The sequence below is a fragment of the Rousettus aegyptiacus genome, unplaced genomic scaffold (assembly GCF_014176215.1).
Source record: "Rousettus aegyptiacus isolate mRouAeg1 unplaced genomic scaffold, mRouAeg1.p scaffold_m13_p_13, whole genome shotgun sequence".
Classification (NCBI taxonomy): domain Eukaryota; kingdom Metazoa; phylum Chordata; class Mammalia; order Chiroptera; family Pteropodidae; genus Rousettus; species Rousettus aegyptiacus.
The window spans coordinates 5,279,345-5,297,577 of record NW_023416288.1 but is presented as its reverse complement, the minus strand read 5'-3'; the positions used below and the strand labels follow the sequence as shown (position 1 = coordinate 5,297,577).

At 32.0% G+C, this 18,233-nt stretch overlaps 1 protein-coding gene across 2 annotated transcripts in view; it reads right to left on the bottom strand.

The window, feature by feature from the left end:
* Nucleotides 1–829: 829 nt before the first annotated feature.
* The window catches only part of RSBN1L (round spermatid basic protein 1 like), a 61,120-nt gene continuing 43,716 nt past the window's right edge, over nucleotides 830–18,233 (bottom strand). For both annotated transcript variants that reach the window (XM_016145954.2, XM_016145955.2), the window contains 5 exons: nucleotides 14,004–14,141; nucleotides 12,157–12,299; nucleotides 8,834–9,001; nucleotides 4,908–5,016; nucleotides 830–4,739 (listed from right to left, as the gene is read on the bottom strand). In XM_016145954.2, coding sequence (XP_016001440.2) covers nucleotides 4,101–4,739; nucleotides 4,908–5,016; nucleotides 8,834–9,001; nucleotides 12,157–12,299; nucleotides 14,004–14,141 — 1,197 coding nt within the window. In that variant the 3' untranslated portion in view covers nucleotides 830–4,100. The remainder of the gene's footprint in view (nucleotides 4,740–4,907; nucleotides 5,017–8,833; nucleotides 9,002–12,156; nucleotides 12,300–14,003; nucleotides 14,142–18,233) is intronic.

Sequence of the window (18,233 nt, the reverse complement as noted above, 5' to 3'; positions counted from 1 at the left end):
GAAGGAAGCCAAAGAGAAAAGTACCTGGGTTCAACTGAAGTGCCAGCCTGTTCCACCCGGAGAAGCACACTCTGTGAGAGCTGCAGGAACCCATTCCCCATGAATTTATGGCATTATAAAGCGTTAAAAAATAAATAAATGAAAAGACCTCTGTGCTGTTGAAAAGAGCAAGATATCTCTGCTTTATGTAAGCTCCTTGTACTTGACATTGTAAAAAGCGATCACTTCCATTTTCAATATGCAGTGGGTTTATAGTAAGAACTGAACAGAAAAGCCAGGACAGAAAAAAAGGGATTTATACCTTTCCTGAGTCACCCTCTTAATTTTCTTTCTGAGGTGTACTGTCACTGCCAAACAGATCAAACACAGCTCATGAAACAAGATAATCCATTCTAAAACCAGTAAAATTCTGTTTACATATTGTAGTTACATCAGGTGGGAGAGCTATTCTACTACTCTAAAAATGTAAAATCCTTCATGTCACTTTTCACCAACATAAAGGTATTCTGAAAACAATGAGACTTTTGTCCTCTCCTCCTAAGATAGAAATACTCACGTCTAGAAGGAAGGGAGGTGACTTACTGTGCCATCCAGGCACTCATACCTAACTAGTTTAGCCATCTTGTTTAAGGTAATCTCAATATTCTCTGTTGCCATGTCAACTTTTGATAGTTGAGAAAGAAAAAAAAAAGATTTTCTGACTGGAATCACTTTCCAGACCTAATGGCTTCTGTTAAAGAGAGAAACAAGAACTTTTTAAGACGACGAGATGAAAACAAAATGTAAAATGTAAGAAAATAATTACAAAACAAAGGTAAGAAGACTATGGTTATCAATTTTAGTATTTATTGAAAGGTGGAAGGAAAATGCCTCTCCAATTTCAAAAACAAATCTTGCACCTGTGCTAAATGTAAAATGAATTTTTAGATTTGCTTTACATGACAATGAACTTGTCCAAAAAATAACTGAATGCAAATTTATGAAAATAATACTAATCTATTATTTACAAAAATGATCTTATCTGCCATATGTGTTTGAGAAAAAAATAATTTTACGCTCTGGAACACTAATGAAATACCTTGAAGACTTAAGCGAAAAATAAAATCTTTCCTACCCTCCAAGACCCCTTTCCCCACCAGTTATAGAATGGATTAAAAATGAATATATGTGGAAACAAACATATTTCCAAAAATCTTATATACACATGTGCATGTGTGCTAACACACACACAGTGTTGTGCTAGATCAACCTAATCTTTATTTAAGGTCAATAGCCTTAAGTGACAAGGAAGATAATGAATATGGCTTTTGTAAAGTTTTCAACTAATTATCACAAATGCTTAATTCTTTTGCTAGCTAACCAGCTAACCTGAGTATGGAATATTTATTACTTAGATAGCTCAAAGGGGATGAACAAAATTTAAAAAAAAAAAAAAAAAAAAAAAAAAAAGCACTGTAGCAGACACCACTGAGGTACCTTAGTTTTTTGTAAAGGTCTGTGTATCAATTTAATAATTTACATAACAACTATTCTATATAGTATAAGATCATATAGAAACTATATCTCAAGTGCTTTATTGTTCTGGTCCAAGTAATTGGAAATAACAGCAAAAAACTTGTGTTCAGATAAAGAACTGGAATGTACTAACCAGGAAACCATTAATATAATGCAGTATCGAAATAGAAATTATTTGTGTGTACCAAAGGTAGTTGACAAGTTCTCAGATTGCATCTGAAGAGGATTTTTAAATTACAACCCGTAAGACAAGGAACATAAGCATTATTCAAGGTAACAAAGCTGTATCTGGAAATCTAAACCCACTGATTTATATTTCACCTCCAGAAGGATGTATGCATTGTACAAAACAAATTTTCAAAAGAGGGAGAAGTTTGACTATAGGTTATACAGGAAACTATACCTAAAAGCAACCACTATTGTTTTAGATATATCTTTAAAAGTTTAAGGCTTATATATTTTGGAGGGATACTCTAAAAATATTTTATTATAGTATCATCTATCTATGTGTATGCTACTGGAAATTGGAACTAAAACAAATCTTGTTAAATATATCACCCTTCAATTAAAAAAAGAAAAACATTCCTTTCTATTTCTCAATACTGGTTATGAATTGTGTCTCCCAAAATGGTAGATGCAAATACATAAATTTAGTTAAAAAGAGAAGATTAAAGTGGTGAGGAGTAGAATAAGATGGTAACATATAACACAAAGACCTTATTTACATTATCATGATTTATACTTTCCTTATCCCATGAAAATTCCTATGCTGCAAATATACTGATTTCGTACAAACCATTGAGATTTCCTACAATATTTGTCTACACTTGTAAACCGGGGGCTAGAAATGGTATCACTGCTACAATTTTTTTCTGGTGAAATACCTCTTTCTAAGTGGCTTCTTCCTAACCAGAAAAGTAAGTTTTATGGGTACCACAAATGAGGCTGAAGCAGAAACTACTGAAATAGGAATAGCAACTCTAGCCCAAACAGCAGCACAGTCATCAGTTGAAAGCCATCAAAGTATAAGCCCAGAAAAAATATCAAAGACAAATAAAACAGATTTGCAATGAGCAGAGTTCCTTATATCAAAAGCATACATTAAAGACATTTGTTTGACTTTCAATTACAGTAGTGGAAGCAGTCAAAAATAGTGAAGTCCATCATTGAACAAATTTGTTTTAATCATCTTTAGCTAGGCACTGGCAATCCTGTTTCCTACTCCAATTTTACTTTCTAGAGCTTCTTTTGAAAAAGCAGTTGACCCTTGAACAAGGGTTTGAACTACACACACAGGTCCACTCGGGGATTTTTTCAACCTATGCAGTTCAAACTCATGTTGTTCAAAGGTCAACTGTACTCTAAGTTATTTACCTTGCTAAGGTAGAGAAAGGGGTCCTTAGAAAAAAGAGGTAACACATCTTATTTTGTTAGAAATATCTCTTTATACAGCAGCTGAGTCATTGCCCTTATTTTAAGATTTTATATTTGCCATATTTTCCTCCTGTTCTGCAAGAAAAATGTAAACACATTTTAATTGCTCACAATTAAACTTTTTGTAACTAAAGTCAGCTACTATTAAGTATAGCATAGGTGCCTATTAGTAAGAAAATCTCAACCTATCATTCTGTACACTATAAAGAAAATTTATGTCAGGGCCTGGTAATCTGGCCACAAAACTTCATAATTATAAGGGTTAGATATCACTAACAGATCTTGTTCCTCCCAACTTTACAAAATTATTTCTATTACCTAAACAGCTTTCTTAATGTTGAATATAAATATTTTAAAATGTATTCCAGGGAACAGGGCTAGGAAACTTCACATATTCATCTTATTCAGCAACTTAAGTTATATAAAATATGATATACATATATATTCCCATACACACACACATATAAATATATGCTTTCATAACTGAATCTTGGTTTTAAAAATGCTTGCACAATGTGGGGAATTTAAATATTCACTAGATTTGAATATGTACATTTGCACTCCTTTACCACTCTAAATGGATATACCAGCAGACACATAATAGATCAAATAAATGATTTAACTGAATTGTCAGTTTCTTTTGCAGACCCAACAAAAAACATATTTATTATGAACCTTTATTAAGTGGCTCACATTTCAGTATAAATCACACTAAAAAAAAATTTAAAGCTATTTACACTACAGTGCTGACACATTTATAATGAAAAAGAAATTGGTATAAATAAGCTCTATGGAAAAGCCTTAAATTGTCAAAAAAGAATTCTGGCTCATATTACAAAATATATAGATATATATGTTAATGTCAGCTCTATTCTAAAATCTACAACTCCAACTCTAGTGACTTTTGAAAGACTCCATTTGTTTAAACCTGCAATGTTTACAGTGCATCTGGCCTTAAGTGCTTTGATACTTCACAGTTATGGACAGGCACTGAGGAATGTTACAAAGCTACATAAACTATATTTTGTAACAGACTTGGGGGCAAGTCCTTGGCTTGCTTTCAGAATTCATAAATCTTTATTACATTGGTGTGTGTGTGTGTGTGTGTGTGTGTGTGTGTGTGTTAAGGATTTTAGATGGTATGTACAAATTTAGCACAAAATGTCATCATCTTTTCTATCTTGATTTGAATGTGCTGAACTATGTTGCCTAGTATCAACGAGACTTTTGAGACTTCCAGGACACAATTCTTCCTTTAAATCTTTGTTGCTATTTTCAAATTTGGAGTCCACATTAATCTCAAATTCTGTAAACTGAACATGATCCAATTTTGTTTTAACATTCTTGCCATCCATATTATTCGGTGCTATAGTCTTTTCAGGAACATAAACATTCACAGGTTCTTCACTGATTCTTATAGATGCAATAGGTTCATGTTTAATCTGCTGTACTTCATATTTAGATTGAAATTTGTCGGAAAAAACAGACTCCAAGGAGGTTTTGCTTACAGCACAAATCATGTCAGTATGAGGTCCAAGAACTGATGATATGGAATCTGGTGATGTGCCTGTTTCATGAGGAGCTGTATTCTGAGCAGTGTCCTCCTCTGAGTGATATAACTTGAGCCGAACGTGCCATGCTAAACTGCATACAGCTGAAACTGTCTTGAACTGATGAACAACATTCCGTGGAATAAAATAAATGTCATTATCATACAGCTGAATCCTGGCATAGCGAATGCCTTCTCTCCTCAGTTGATTAAGTTTTGCATCATCAACCCACTGGACACACTAAAAAAGGAAACAAGGAATACCGATAAGTCTTTTCCAAAATAAAAATTAAACTGAAGGCAATTAATGGTTTAAAATATATCTGGTATTAACCAATGTTACCCTAATAAACAATTTAAAAATAAATAAAGATGTAATCAGAAAAAAATAAAATAAAATAAAATATACCTGGGACAGTGGAGGTTCATGTAAATCTAACTGCATTCGCTGAACTACTTCTAAAAAATCTTCAGCATGAAAACAAATCACATCTTTGGTTATTCGGGGTTGATTAGGCCTAAAAAAGAATATGAGATAAGGAAAAATCTGCCATTAATCTCTCATTGCATTGTTCTATTAAAGTCAAAGCAAAAATAGTTTACAGTCAAAACCAAAGTATTGTCTTAGAAATAGTTAAATTGTAATTAGAAGACCACTTTAAATATTTAAACAAAGGGAAAATGCCATGAGTTTGGACTTAAACAGATAAAAACAACTCACCTCATTTTATTATAGTTATGAGGTAAACATATTTTGAAAAGTTAAAATGATTTGAATTGGTAAATTACGCAAATCAAAAAAATGAAGTGTTCTGTCTTAAAGTTAAGGTCACTATTTCAACAAATTAAGTGCTAAAGCTGAAAATACTACATAAAAATTAAGAGTTAAATATGGGGGAAGGGGATACTTTCTTTCAATAAAGACATATGTAACAGCAATGGTACCTAACTCCCTTACATAATTCTTAATAAACTAAGAGACATTCATTTTAAAAGTACTGATAAAATAAACTATTACTATTACCACTCTATTTGCTAGCGTTAACAAAAAAGTACTAAAATAAAAACTGTGATCACTCTATTTTCTTGTCTTTAAATACGATTCTAAAAAATCTCTGCTTCTTCAATCAATTAGAAACACAGATCTTTATGGATGCTACAAAATGTATTTTGGAATGAAATTACAAGCAACTAAATACAAAAAAAGGAAAAAAAAATACCAAGGCAAATTGTAACCAATTGTTTAAAAACCAGTGATAAAGAAAAAATCCTAAAACTCATGCATAATATTAATACATGGAGAAAGAAGAATAAGAATGATTATCTCATCATATAATACAAGCCAGGAGAGAACACACCATCTTTAAAAAAAAAAAAAAAAAAATGGAAGAAAAAGTCAATCTAGAATTCTATATCCACCAAAAATACCTTACAAAAATGTGAAATAAACATTTTCAGACAAACAAAAGCTGAGAAAATCAGCATTTTGTTGTACCCAAAGACCGGCACAACAAAAAAGGCTAAAGGAACATCTTCAGACTGAAGGAAAATGATATTTAGATGCAAATGTAGAACTGATCAAAGAATTGAACACAAAAGGAAATATGAAAGGTATTTTATTATCATATTTAAAATCTCTTTAGAAATAATTCCTTATAGCAAAGGCATACTGGGGCGTTTATAGAGTATATAAAGTAAAATGTATGACAATAATTAGTACCAAGGCCAGAATTGGGGGAGGGGGTATAAATGGCAGTATACTACTGAAAGGTTTTTATACATCACATATATAAAGAAGTATAATATTATTTGAAGGGAGACTGTGATAACTTCAGAGCAACTATTTATTAATAAGCCAACAGTAGAGGTATAATGGAAAGCTAAAAAAGATGAGGGAATAAGGAACAAAAAAAAAACAAGAGGCAAATGGGAAAAAGATGGTAAATTTAAATCCAAATTTACTGACAATTACATTATATGTAAATGGTCTAAATACCCTAGTTAAAAGACAGATTATCACTGGAATTGGAAGATATATGGTATCCACATGAAACAATAATATAGACACACAAGTGAAAAGCCAGAGAATGGAAAAAGATATAACATGCAAACACTAATCATAAGAAAGTAGACTGGCTACGTTAACATCAGACAAAGTAGATTTCAGGACAAGGAACACCAAGGATAAAAAGCGTATTTTATAATAATAAAGAAGTCAATTCATCAAGAAGAAATAATAATTCTAAAATGAAAGGAGCTAATCACAAAAAAATATCATTCCATATATATGAAATATCTAGAATAGACAAATATAGAGATAGAAGAAGTAGATTAATGGTTACCAAGAGCTGGAGGATGTAGAATTGGGGAGTAATAGCTAAAAAATCCAATCCATAAACAAGGTGTATCTCTTTTCAAAGTGATGAAAATATACTATAATTGTGCTGATAGTTGCACAACTCTGTAAATATACTAAAAACTACTGAATTATATACCCTTTAAATGGGTGAACTGTATGTCATGTGAATTATATCTCAATAAAGTTTTACCAAAGAAAAATCCATGAAGAAAAAAAAACAACTAGCAAAACTGAAAGGAGAAACCAATCCAATGTTATAGTTAGAGATTAGTAAACAGACACAAATCAGTAAGACTACAGAAGCCTTGTACCATATAATCAATAAAGGTGACTTAATTGGCATTAAGAAAGCACTATATCTCCCAACGAAAGAATATAAATTCTTTTAAGTACACACAGAACATTCATCAAGATAGTCCACAAAACAAACCCCAGGAAATGAAGAAAAAGAACAGTATATTCTCTGACTACAAGGAAATTAAATTGGAAATCAAAAACACTCCAAGAAAATCAGGAAAAAATTCTCAAATAATGAAACGTAAACAACGGTCTTCTCAATATTCTGTGATTGGGGGAAAAAAAAGACACCGAACAAGAAATTAGAAAAGTTATGAACTGCGTAATAATGAAAACACAGTATCAACATTTGTGGATTATACCTAATAGAGTGCTTAAAAATTTAGTTTTAAATACAATATCAGAAAAGACGAAAGGTCTCAAATCAATAATCTAAGCTTCTAATTTAAGATAGAAAAGAGTAAATTCTTTCCTTAAAAGAATAAAGATCAGAAATAATAAAATAGAAAACAGAAAAATAGGGGAAAAAAATCAATGAAATGGCTGATTCATTAAAAAAACAATAAAATTAATAAATTCTGGCAAGACATTAATATAAATACAAAGATCATTAACAATATTAGCAAACTGAATCCAGAACTGTTTAGTGTTATCATAAATGTTATCACCTGTATTATATCTATGATATACCATTTATAATCATGTATAAAATCATGTATAGTTCAGATATACAAACATTTTTCTTGGTTATTCCATATTGTCATATATGTATACAATCATATATACAGATGTGATATGTATGATAATACAGAATAATCAACAGAAGTTTTTAATCTCAGGAACAGGAATGGAATTATGGAATTACAGGACCTTAGGGTAAGTTATGTTTAATTTTATGAGAAACTGCCAAACTTTTCTACAGTTTCCAGAGCACTGTATAAAAGTGCCAGTTAATCCATATCTTCACTAGCTATTGGTATGGTCTTTTTAAAAACTTGTTAGCAATTTTAGTGGGTATGTAGTGCAATTTCATAGTTGTTTTAATTTGCCATTTCCCTTACAGTACAATTATACCGAACAAATTTTAATGTGCTTATTGGCCATTTGTGTATCCTTTGTAAAATGCCTGTTTAAATATTTTGCCAAATTTTAACTGGATTGTTTGTTTTCTTAGTCTTATAAGACTATATACTTGAATACAAGTCATACACAGAGAGCGGCAAGGTAGAACAGTATAAAGAAAAAACACAATATCTGAAATTAAACTCAGCTCTACCAATTATTAACTATACAATTATGATAATGTTCTCTAACAACCCTGAGCCTCAGGTTTCCCTGTGTGATGTATATGAACCTAAAAGTAGATGAGAAAATTAAATGAACATTTGTAAATGGGCATACAGTAAACACCAAGTGAATCTTAGTTTTTCTTTTACCTTAGATAAGACAATTATTGTCACCTCTAGTCACTTAGAAAATGAAATTATTTCAGTCAAACCCAAAAGACGAAAACTAGATTTCAGCAACTGAAAATCCTTAGTGCAGTGATATAATTACAATATCCAAATACAGGGAAAAATGAAACGTTTTTATCCACAGTAAGAATTACTGAGCAACTTCCCAAGAAAAATTTCAGAGGCCAAGAAAACCTTTCATTAAAATAGCAAGTTAATATATACCACTCTCCACAGTGCACAGCCTTCAACACTCCAACAGCAGCTGTCGTCTGTCGTTCAAAACCTTGTCCTATGTGATCGGCATGAGCTCTGGTCCTGTCTTCAAAGAGCATCTCACGTGGCTCACTAGTCCGAGGTAGGTACTGCAGGTTTTTTATTTCATTGGTAGTTCTGTTTTAAAAAATTACATTTATATTTTATATATATTTTAGAGAAGAGGAAGGGAGAGTGAGGAGAAAGCAGGGTAAGAGAGAGGCTTATATATTAAGGTTTAATTGCTCTCAAACATTTGTATTAAGGCTTAACTGTCATCAAGCATTTAGTAATCACATAATTCAGATTGAACGAAATTTTAAATCGTCTGCTTCCAAACCGAGTTTTATTTTTAAAATGAGTAAGTACAAACAAGAACCCATATATAATCCACTCCTTTTCTTAACACACCTTTCATAAAAGTGGCAAGTTTAAAGCAATATATACTTGGATAAGAAACTAAATTATGGGTGGTTGTGGTTTACCCAGGGTTCCCTGTACCCAGAATCTTTACCTGATACCCCCAATCAGGTCACCTGGCTAACAGGTGACTTTAAAAAATTCATTAATTTAATATTTATAGACCACCCACTATATGCCTAGGGACTGGAGATAGTCAACAAGACAGTAGTAAGACAGACAAGTTCCCTACTCTTGTGGGAGTTTATACTCTAGTTAGAGGAAGATAAAATAAATAAATAGCAAGAAAACACAAGGCATACGTGCTTCTACAAAACATGCATGGTTTATTGGAGGTACAAAGTTAAATCTTAGCTCCCTCTTAGAAAACAGTCATCTCCCACTGGCCCTCTCCTCCACAGCTCACCATCTAGAATCCATATGCATACAGAAGCTGCTGAATACTTTTAGCCTCACTCATGGCAAAAACCCTCTCCAATTTTGCTGTAGAAGGGGAAAAGGGTGAGAATAACTTCTTTGATTGGGAGACATAATCTTATTCATCTTCTAGTATGGTTTTTCTGTTATTTCCAAAGCCAAGTCCAGGCTGTCCCATAATTTCTCCTCTCATCCTAGTCTATCCCCTAACCAATCTTCTTTATAAATTCTCTAATTTCCCACCCTCGGTCTCTACCATTTATTGTTCTTTGTGCACTCCAGCATTATAGTCTCATTACACACTTACAAAAATACGATGTTATAACATACTTTTTGCTCTTTGTGATTATGGTTTTATAGGTGTCGGAAAGCTAGATGATGATGTTGCTTCCTGTGGAAAGCTAAGAGGCTTTCCAGCCTCTTATATAAAGCACTTGGCATAGTGCCTGGGGTAGTGTTGTTATTAGTTTGGTCAGACTATAATGTGATGTGAAAGCATCCCACGGATTGTAATTCCTGAGGTGTACGCAAATCTTTAAGGGGCTGCTGAACTCCCTTAAATTTCATATAAAAGTTTGTACATATCTGCATTGTTCTGGGGGAGAGGCTTTCAGATTCTCAAAAGGATTTATAAATCCTAGTTAAGACCCACTGTAAAACACACCAATGTTACCATTTATTACAAACTTATAAATTCACTTAAAAAAATTTCATTCAACCAATTAAAATTTATTAAGCACTAGGCACTCTGTTTAGGCACTGGAGACACACTGTAATAAGCGCAACAAAGTCCCAGCCCTCATGCAACCTACAGTTTACTCAAGGACCATTTTTCTCTGTGTGTGTGTTGTTTTTTTATTTTAATTAATCATCACTAAGCCCAGTAAAACTATCTTTAGGTATCTAAGAAAAGGTATCGCCTCCCCCAGGATTATCCACTCCATCCTCACTAATGTTAACATAGTGTACATCATTTCACTTTTCTCTGTGCTCACATACACATTTATGCATGTTTTTCATTTATTCTCATAAAAAAAGAATCATAGTGGATATATTACTTTACAGTTTGCTCTTTCAAGTGTCATGGATATCCTTCCAGATCCACAAACATATATGATTCATTTATTTTAATTATTTCACTGTATTCTTAAATAGAAATATATTAAAATGTAGTCAACCATTCCCCTGTTAATTAGCATTCAGACCATTTTAAACTTTTTTCTCACTACAAATAATGCCGCAATTAACATTCTTATCTATTTAGTGCTTTTAGCGCTTTTATTTTGGGGACAGATTCTAAAAGGAGGGTTTAAATCAAAGAATATATATGTTAAACTTTACGAGCTATTGCTGGATTACTTTCACAAAATAATTATAGCTTACTTTTCTACCAACAATATATAAATGACCTATTTTCTCACATACTTAACAGCCTGTAATATTACTGTTCTATCAAGAAATTTTTGTCCGTGTAATAAGTAAAAAGAAAACCTCCTATTTTAATATACATCTGATTGCCTGAGGCCTACTTTTATACTGGGTTGTTTTACCTTTTTTGTCAATTTGGGAGTGCTTTGTCCTCAGTCTGTCACATGCTACAAATGTTTTAGTCAAGACTTTCATAGTTTTGAATTTTGATGTTTTTTCTCTCACATACTATTGACATTATTTTTTATATTGCTGAGGAAGGTCTCTCCTAGACTTAAAAAGTTTTAGTCTAATATTTTTATTTTTTTCTCTTATTAAATCTCAAACTTACTTCTTGTATGAGATAGGGGCTATGGCTTTGTTTTCTTTGAGATGGACTGCCAATTATGTCAGCATTATTCATTAAATAAATCTTCCTTTTCCTATCTCATATATTAAGTTCCCAATATACTTAGATCTATTTGTGTACTCCATCCTATTCTAACAATCTTTTTGAGCTTTATAATAATTTTTACTAATAAAACAAGGTCCCCTTCACTTATCTTCTTTTTCACAATTTTCTCGGCTAGCTGCCAGCTTTATTTGTTCTTCCATATAAACTTTAAAATCATTTTATCCAGTGCTAGAAGTGTGAGTCTAATTGAAATGCTGAGTTTCAAAGGACTATCATTTTTATCCAATCCAGAACATTGTAGGGTTTTCCATCTATTTAGATCTTATTTTATATCCTCTATGTTTCAGTTTCCTTAATATGGGTTCTGAATATTTATTAAATTATATCAGTTTATAATGTCTCTGTTGTGAATGACATTTTTTCCATTCCTAATCGGTTTGTTATTTACCTACACTTTTTGTGTCTTATTCATATTTGATGTTTTTTCAAAAATTTTATCAGCATGTGTAGCCATTTTTGAATTTGTATTCCAATTATGATGTAAACTTTCCCCTCCTTCCACTAATTTTCGACACACACATAACCCAACATACAAACACCCATCCTCCACAAGAAAAATGTGTATCCAACATACCTTTTTCTTTTGAAAGGTGACTTTGGCATATCAGCCACAGGGATCATTTGTTCTCCTGGGCGTACCCACATGATGGGTCCATCATCACTATCTTTTCGATTCTCTAATTTTAGACTAGATAGTGTCCCCCATGGCAGTGTACACTGGAGGCAAATAATTATATAGAAATCAATTATATTTTAAATGTATCTTTAAATATACATTAAAGAATATTGCCCTGTGACGATCTTTTATCTATATCTTTATACTTACACATTTGAAAAACATACTCATATTGAATATGTGCCTATATATTCACACATTCTTCATCAAAAAATTCTATTTCAAACACATGAAGAGAAAAATTATTCTTCAATGATATCTCCCCCAACCCTGCCACAGATGATTCACTATATTCATTACTTGTTATTCTTCCTTCTACCAAATACATGATATTAATAAGTTGGTAAAATAAGCAAGTGTTCTCCATGAGAATCTATAAAAATGATCAATTAAGTTTAAAAAAGTGGCTACGTAGAAAAAAAAGATACCTCTTTGATTAGTTATAATGAAAATCTAATAAAAAAGGAAAACCAAACCAAAACCAAAATTTATTTCTGTTTAGTAGTTGCTTGAAGAGACTGCTGGTCTAAAAGCAGAGAACAATTCCTTGAAAAGGGAAATGACTAAGGGTCCATAGACTGGTGAGAATGGTATTTTTAAAAAGCATTCATCCCATATCCCCTTTTCAAAAAGAGGAAAATTTCTCCAGAAAGAATGCATTTAATTTAGCTCATTTGCTTTTAAAATTGAAATCTGAAACATAAATATTTGAATTAAGGGTATTTTTTAAATACCATTAAAAATAAATGAAACCAAATTCCATGTTGTCACTAATTTGGAAAAGTAGAAAAGGAAAAAAAAGTTTAAAATAAAAAAAGATATGGCTATGCCACCTTAAATATGCCCGATCTCATCTGATCTCAGAGGCTAAGCAGAGTCGGGCCTGGTTAGTACTTGGACAGGAGACCTAGGAATACCAGTTGCTGTAGGCATGAAAAATAAATAAATAAAAATGAAAAAATAAAAGAATAAAAAAAGAAATGAAAGGGAAATGGAATGGGATAAAAAAGGAAGAAAAAGATACACAGATTAGAAAACTGAACAAGCAGAAGAAAAAAAACAGATTAAGTGGTAAATACTAGTGACAAACTGATCTTGTTGCATACTAATTAATTAACCTAACTACATAGCTCAGAGAGTTCTCTCTCAATGGGGCAGCCCCAGCAGCCCACAAGAAATAAATGTTTTCTGAAATTCAGAAACTACAGAAAAAAATTAAGAAACCTATCTAAAAACCATTTAAAGATTTAATGGGCCTTAAAACTACATAGTTTAAATGCCTTCTTTTATGTATGACGAAACTGAAGCCCAGAAAGTTTAAATGGCTTGCCCAAGCCAGCCAAGAATGAAATACAAATGTGCAACTTCCCATGCCAGTTTTCCACAATGCCAAATTGCCATTCCCTTCTCCTAAGCACTTCGATTTAGTAGACTTTCTTCCTGTATTTCTTAAATCCTCTGGTACTCATTTATAAAAAGCTAATAAACAGATGAAACCTAATTTCCTAAAGTGACAGCAACAGGCTTATTTTCTGGTGCACCACTTAGCTTTGCCATTATAACTGGTACCGAAGTCATACGTACACACTACGCTACAATTTACTTTTAGTTTTTCATCTCTTCCTTTCCTTCCTTCCAATTCAAATGAAGTAAAAAAATTTATAGTTCTGAAACAGCCATCTGTATCACCTGTAGTACGGAAGTAACACCCACAAGTTAGACTTCTTGATAATGTTTTCTCTTACTTTTAAAAACGGTGAATCTTCCAACATATCAAGGAACTCAGGGAAGTAATCTCCCACTTCTTCATCAACTGCTCCTACCAAGCTGATCTGTCGCATTGGGCCAGCTCTGTAAGTACCATGAGAATATGTTCTTTTTACCTGAAGGATATGATATTGATTAAAAGTTATACGTAAGATAATGCTTGCTATCATTGTATAACACTAAATTATATAATACAATATCAGAACATACTGTGAAGTAAGCAAAAGAAAAACCTTTACAAGCAGTAAAAAAATATTTTAAAAAATCTGTACTAAATCAAGCTATTTTACCTTTAGTTATTCCTATACATAGCTTATGAAAACAATTGACATAAACAGTATAATTCTAGACAACTGACTATAACTTCTTATAATACACGAGTTCATTATTTGATCACTAAAATTATATTCAAAATAGGTATACCTACATTTTCCTAAACAGTTCATGTCTTTTTAACAGAATTTTCAAAAGTACACACTGAAAATGTTCCATTAAACCACTGTTAGTGGTTTGTATGTCTAAAAGGTCATCAGGAATGACCTTTCCTTCTAGATCTTACCATTAATCAGGACACAGTTTACATTTCTAACTCAGATGAAAAATCACTAGAGATTGAGAACCAGGTGTCCTAGATTCCAAATCTTCTTTTGCTATCTACCAGCAGTGTGACCACCAGAAATCACTCAAATTCCCTGAGTTCTAGTTTCCTTAATTGGAACAATTTACCTCAGATTGCTGAAGAAAACTTAATCGTGGCCACTAAATTTAGAGAGATCAAATTACCTGGGCCTATATCAGTTTTAAAAAACAAAACAAAACCCTACTATAACATTATTTAACTACAGAGAAGGAATAAATACAATCAATAATCAGAAAACCAAAACTAATCATTAACAAATTTAACATTCGGCCCTCTTAGAGTAAAATCTCTGTTTAAATGTTAAGTAAAAACATGTATCATTTGATAACAAAAAATGAGTAAAGCTCCTTGGGTGGTAATATTAAAGACATGTTTCATCTTACAATTTAAGTACTTCACTAACTTTGATTTAACCAGATGTTATCTTAGGTTAGAATGATCATTTTGTTGATTGAAGAGAATATTACTGATTTAGCCATGTCATCTCATTCAAATTACACCTTTACATTAATTTCCAAATTTGCAAACATTCTTTGTTTAAAAATAAAATAAAATGAAACTCATGTCTAAATTAGTACAGACCCAAATACTAAAAACTTTAACACAATACATTAAATAGAGATAAACTTGATTTTTCCCTCTCTACTATGTCTATGTTGGGGCTACCCAAAAAGAGGCTATATCTTTTGATGATTTTTTTAAAAGTATATTCTTATTAAAACTCATAAATATTTCAAAGGATATTTGGGAGAAACTGAACTTTAAAGAGTAAAGTAACATAGACTCTACCACTTGCATTATAATCTTAAATACTGTACTTGAATCTTTATAGTTAGTTCTTGTCACTTCGTGGCAGAATACATCCATATTATATGTAAAATTCACTTACCACATAATTTGCTATAATAAAAGTACAGGTCTCTCTCCCTTTTCACCAACATGTGCTAAAACTGTAAAGTACATCTTGTTTGTCCACTATTAAAACTGCCGGTAAATTCCACTAAAACATATGGTGTTTATAAAAACGACGCATACTTAACTATCTTGTTTAAAACAAGATAACAACTTTCTTCTAAAACACTTATTCTCTAGATATCCAAGGTAATACTATAATAAACCAATAAGATGAATACAAATATATTTAAATTTAAAGCCAAATTTTATAAATTAAATTGAAGTCATTAAATCTTAGTTTATAAAACTAATTTGAATTTTAAATACATTGTAATATAACTTTTAATTACATACCATTTAACACAATTTTCTAGTGTAATAACCCAGTACTTCGAACATCTACTAAATCAGTTGGAACCATTAATATTTTAAATATGGCAAATTACATTAAAAATGTATTCAAATTCAAAAAGTACATAGCTCTTAATAAAATACTGAGCTGGAACTTAAGCTGTTAAAACAAATATAAGAATACAATCTACACACTTCTCACTTCTTGATTTACGTAACTACTTTATTACAATATTATATAGCAGTCATCCCCATCCTTTTTGGCACCAGGGACCAGTGTTATGACAATCTATTTCCTGATGATCTGAGGTGGAGCTGAGGTGGTGATGCTAGTGCTGGGGAGCAGGCTTGCTACTCACCTCCTGCTATGTGGCCTTATTCCTAATAGGCCACAGACTTAAGAATCCCCAGCCCAACGGTTGGGGACCCCTGCTACAGCAAAAACCCAATGAAAGCAAATCCACAATATCTTAAGGAAAAAAAACCTCAATTCTCCTGAACTCTCCCACACTCCACAAAGACACTGACCTACAAAAGGGTACTCTTCTTACATGTCTGTTTCCACATTAGGCATAATTCTAGTCTCTAAAATGATAAAGGATAAAAACCTACAAATTTAGAAGAGGGAGAGAGGCAAGAGGCAAGCAGTTTCAGTTCCCCTAGGACATCAGCATTATAACATAATAATGACAAACCTAGACTGAAAATAAAGAGTTAAACTAAGTTGCATATGCTCAGTAAAAAGGATATCTTCATTAAAATCTTGGTATTTAAAATTATATGCTTCCTTTGTCTAGAAAAATCACTTATCTAGAAAACGTCACATCTTCATTACACGACACAAGATTACTATATTTGCTTCTACTCAGTTCAGTAAACATTAATCAAACTATCAGTTTTCTAATGCAGTTAAAAATTAACCTAAAAATACCAAAACATGTCACTGCTTTAAAACATGACCTATATGCTTCCTATAAGAGAAATGCAGAGTTATAAGGAATATACATATTGTTCCTCCCAATAGTTGTAGCGCTCTCAAAATGACAAAATAAGATGGGAATGAAATTCATATATTTGCAAAAGCTTATATTTCAATAGTAAGTTGATATTTAGATTGTGCCTTTTAGAACAGATATAACATTTTTTATCTAAATCTCCTCCCTATAGGCCTTGTACCCTCAAAAAACCTGCCACCATTGTGACTGCATTTTCACTTTTCCCCTCATATGTTCTCTGTGTTATAAAGGGAAAGGAAAAAGCAGAAAATAGGAGACTTCTTGCACCCACTGCCAGTAAGTATCAATAATGAAATCTCAGAAGTTTTAGTTAACAGAAATGAATTATGTTTAAACTAAAATCCTATTCATTACTCTTCATTTAATCCTTAAAAAGAAAAAAAATCTTATGATTCTGAGGTCAGCATGCTCAAAAACAAACAAAACGTAGCCTTCCTGACAGGAAATACATTGCCAAATATAAATCTATAAAATACTGCTTTCTCTTATTTTACTTAAAAATTGCTGCAACAGAAGCAACAAATATGGTAATAATTCAAAAACTATGAAGAATGACTCACTTGAAACAACTTGCTGTTTCCCAAAATGTGTTCCCTGATATGTCAGTCCCTGAAGAGGGGATTCTATAGTTCAGTAAGTTTGGAAAGCTCTTCCTATTTAGGAAGTTTACCACATACACTGGCTATTTAAGTTACTGTAACCCATCACAGTCAATAAACATAACTTTTTTGCCCCAGCATTACATAAACTATTTTGACTTTAAAACCCGTTTGTCTTATAGTTTCAGTATAACTATCAACATCCACGATATTAAAAGTTCCACAGAATACCTTAATAGTGATCCATAATAAATACAGAAGATATTATAGATGTTCCTAGCTAGTATCAGCATCAATCTAATGATATACAAAAATAGGTTAGTTATTGGAGCCAAAAATTTTAAGAGGGTAAGGGAAGAAGAGGCTGTTAGTTCAATTCCGCTTGTTAGTTTTGGGGGTGAGGTTGGAGAGAGGGAGGTTAGATGAGAGAAGAGAGTCTCTTATTTTTAAAAAACAAGGCCAGCTCATCATATCCTTACTGAGAGGCAATCTTAACATCTTAACAAAAATGAGACTGCCACAAGGGGGAGCCATTCCCCATCACATCTAGCATATCCTTTGGAATTGAAATAAAAGAGGCAATGGCATTTAATCAACATTTTATTTCAAAAATTTCCACATTACCTCAACTAAAATAAGAATGAAAGTGTTATTCATTTTAAAATTAGTACAATAAAGGAAAAAGTTTCCTTTCTCAATTAGATCATC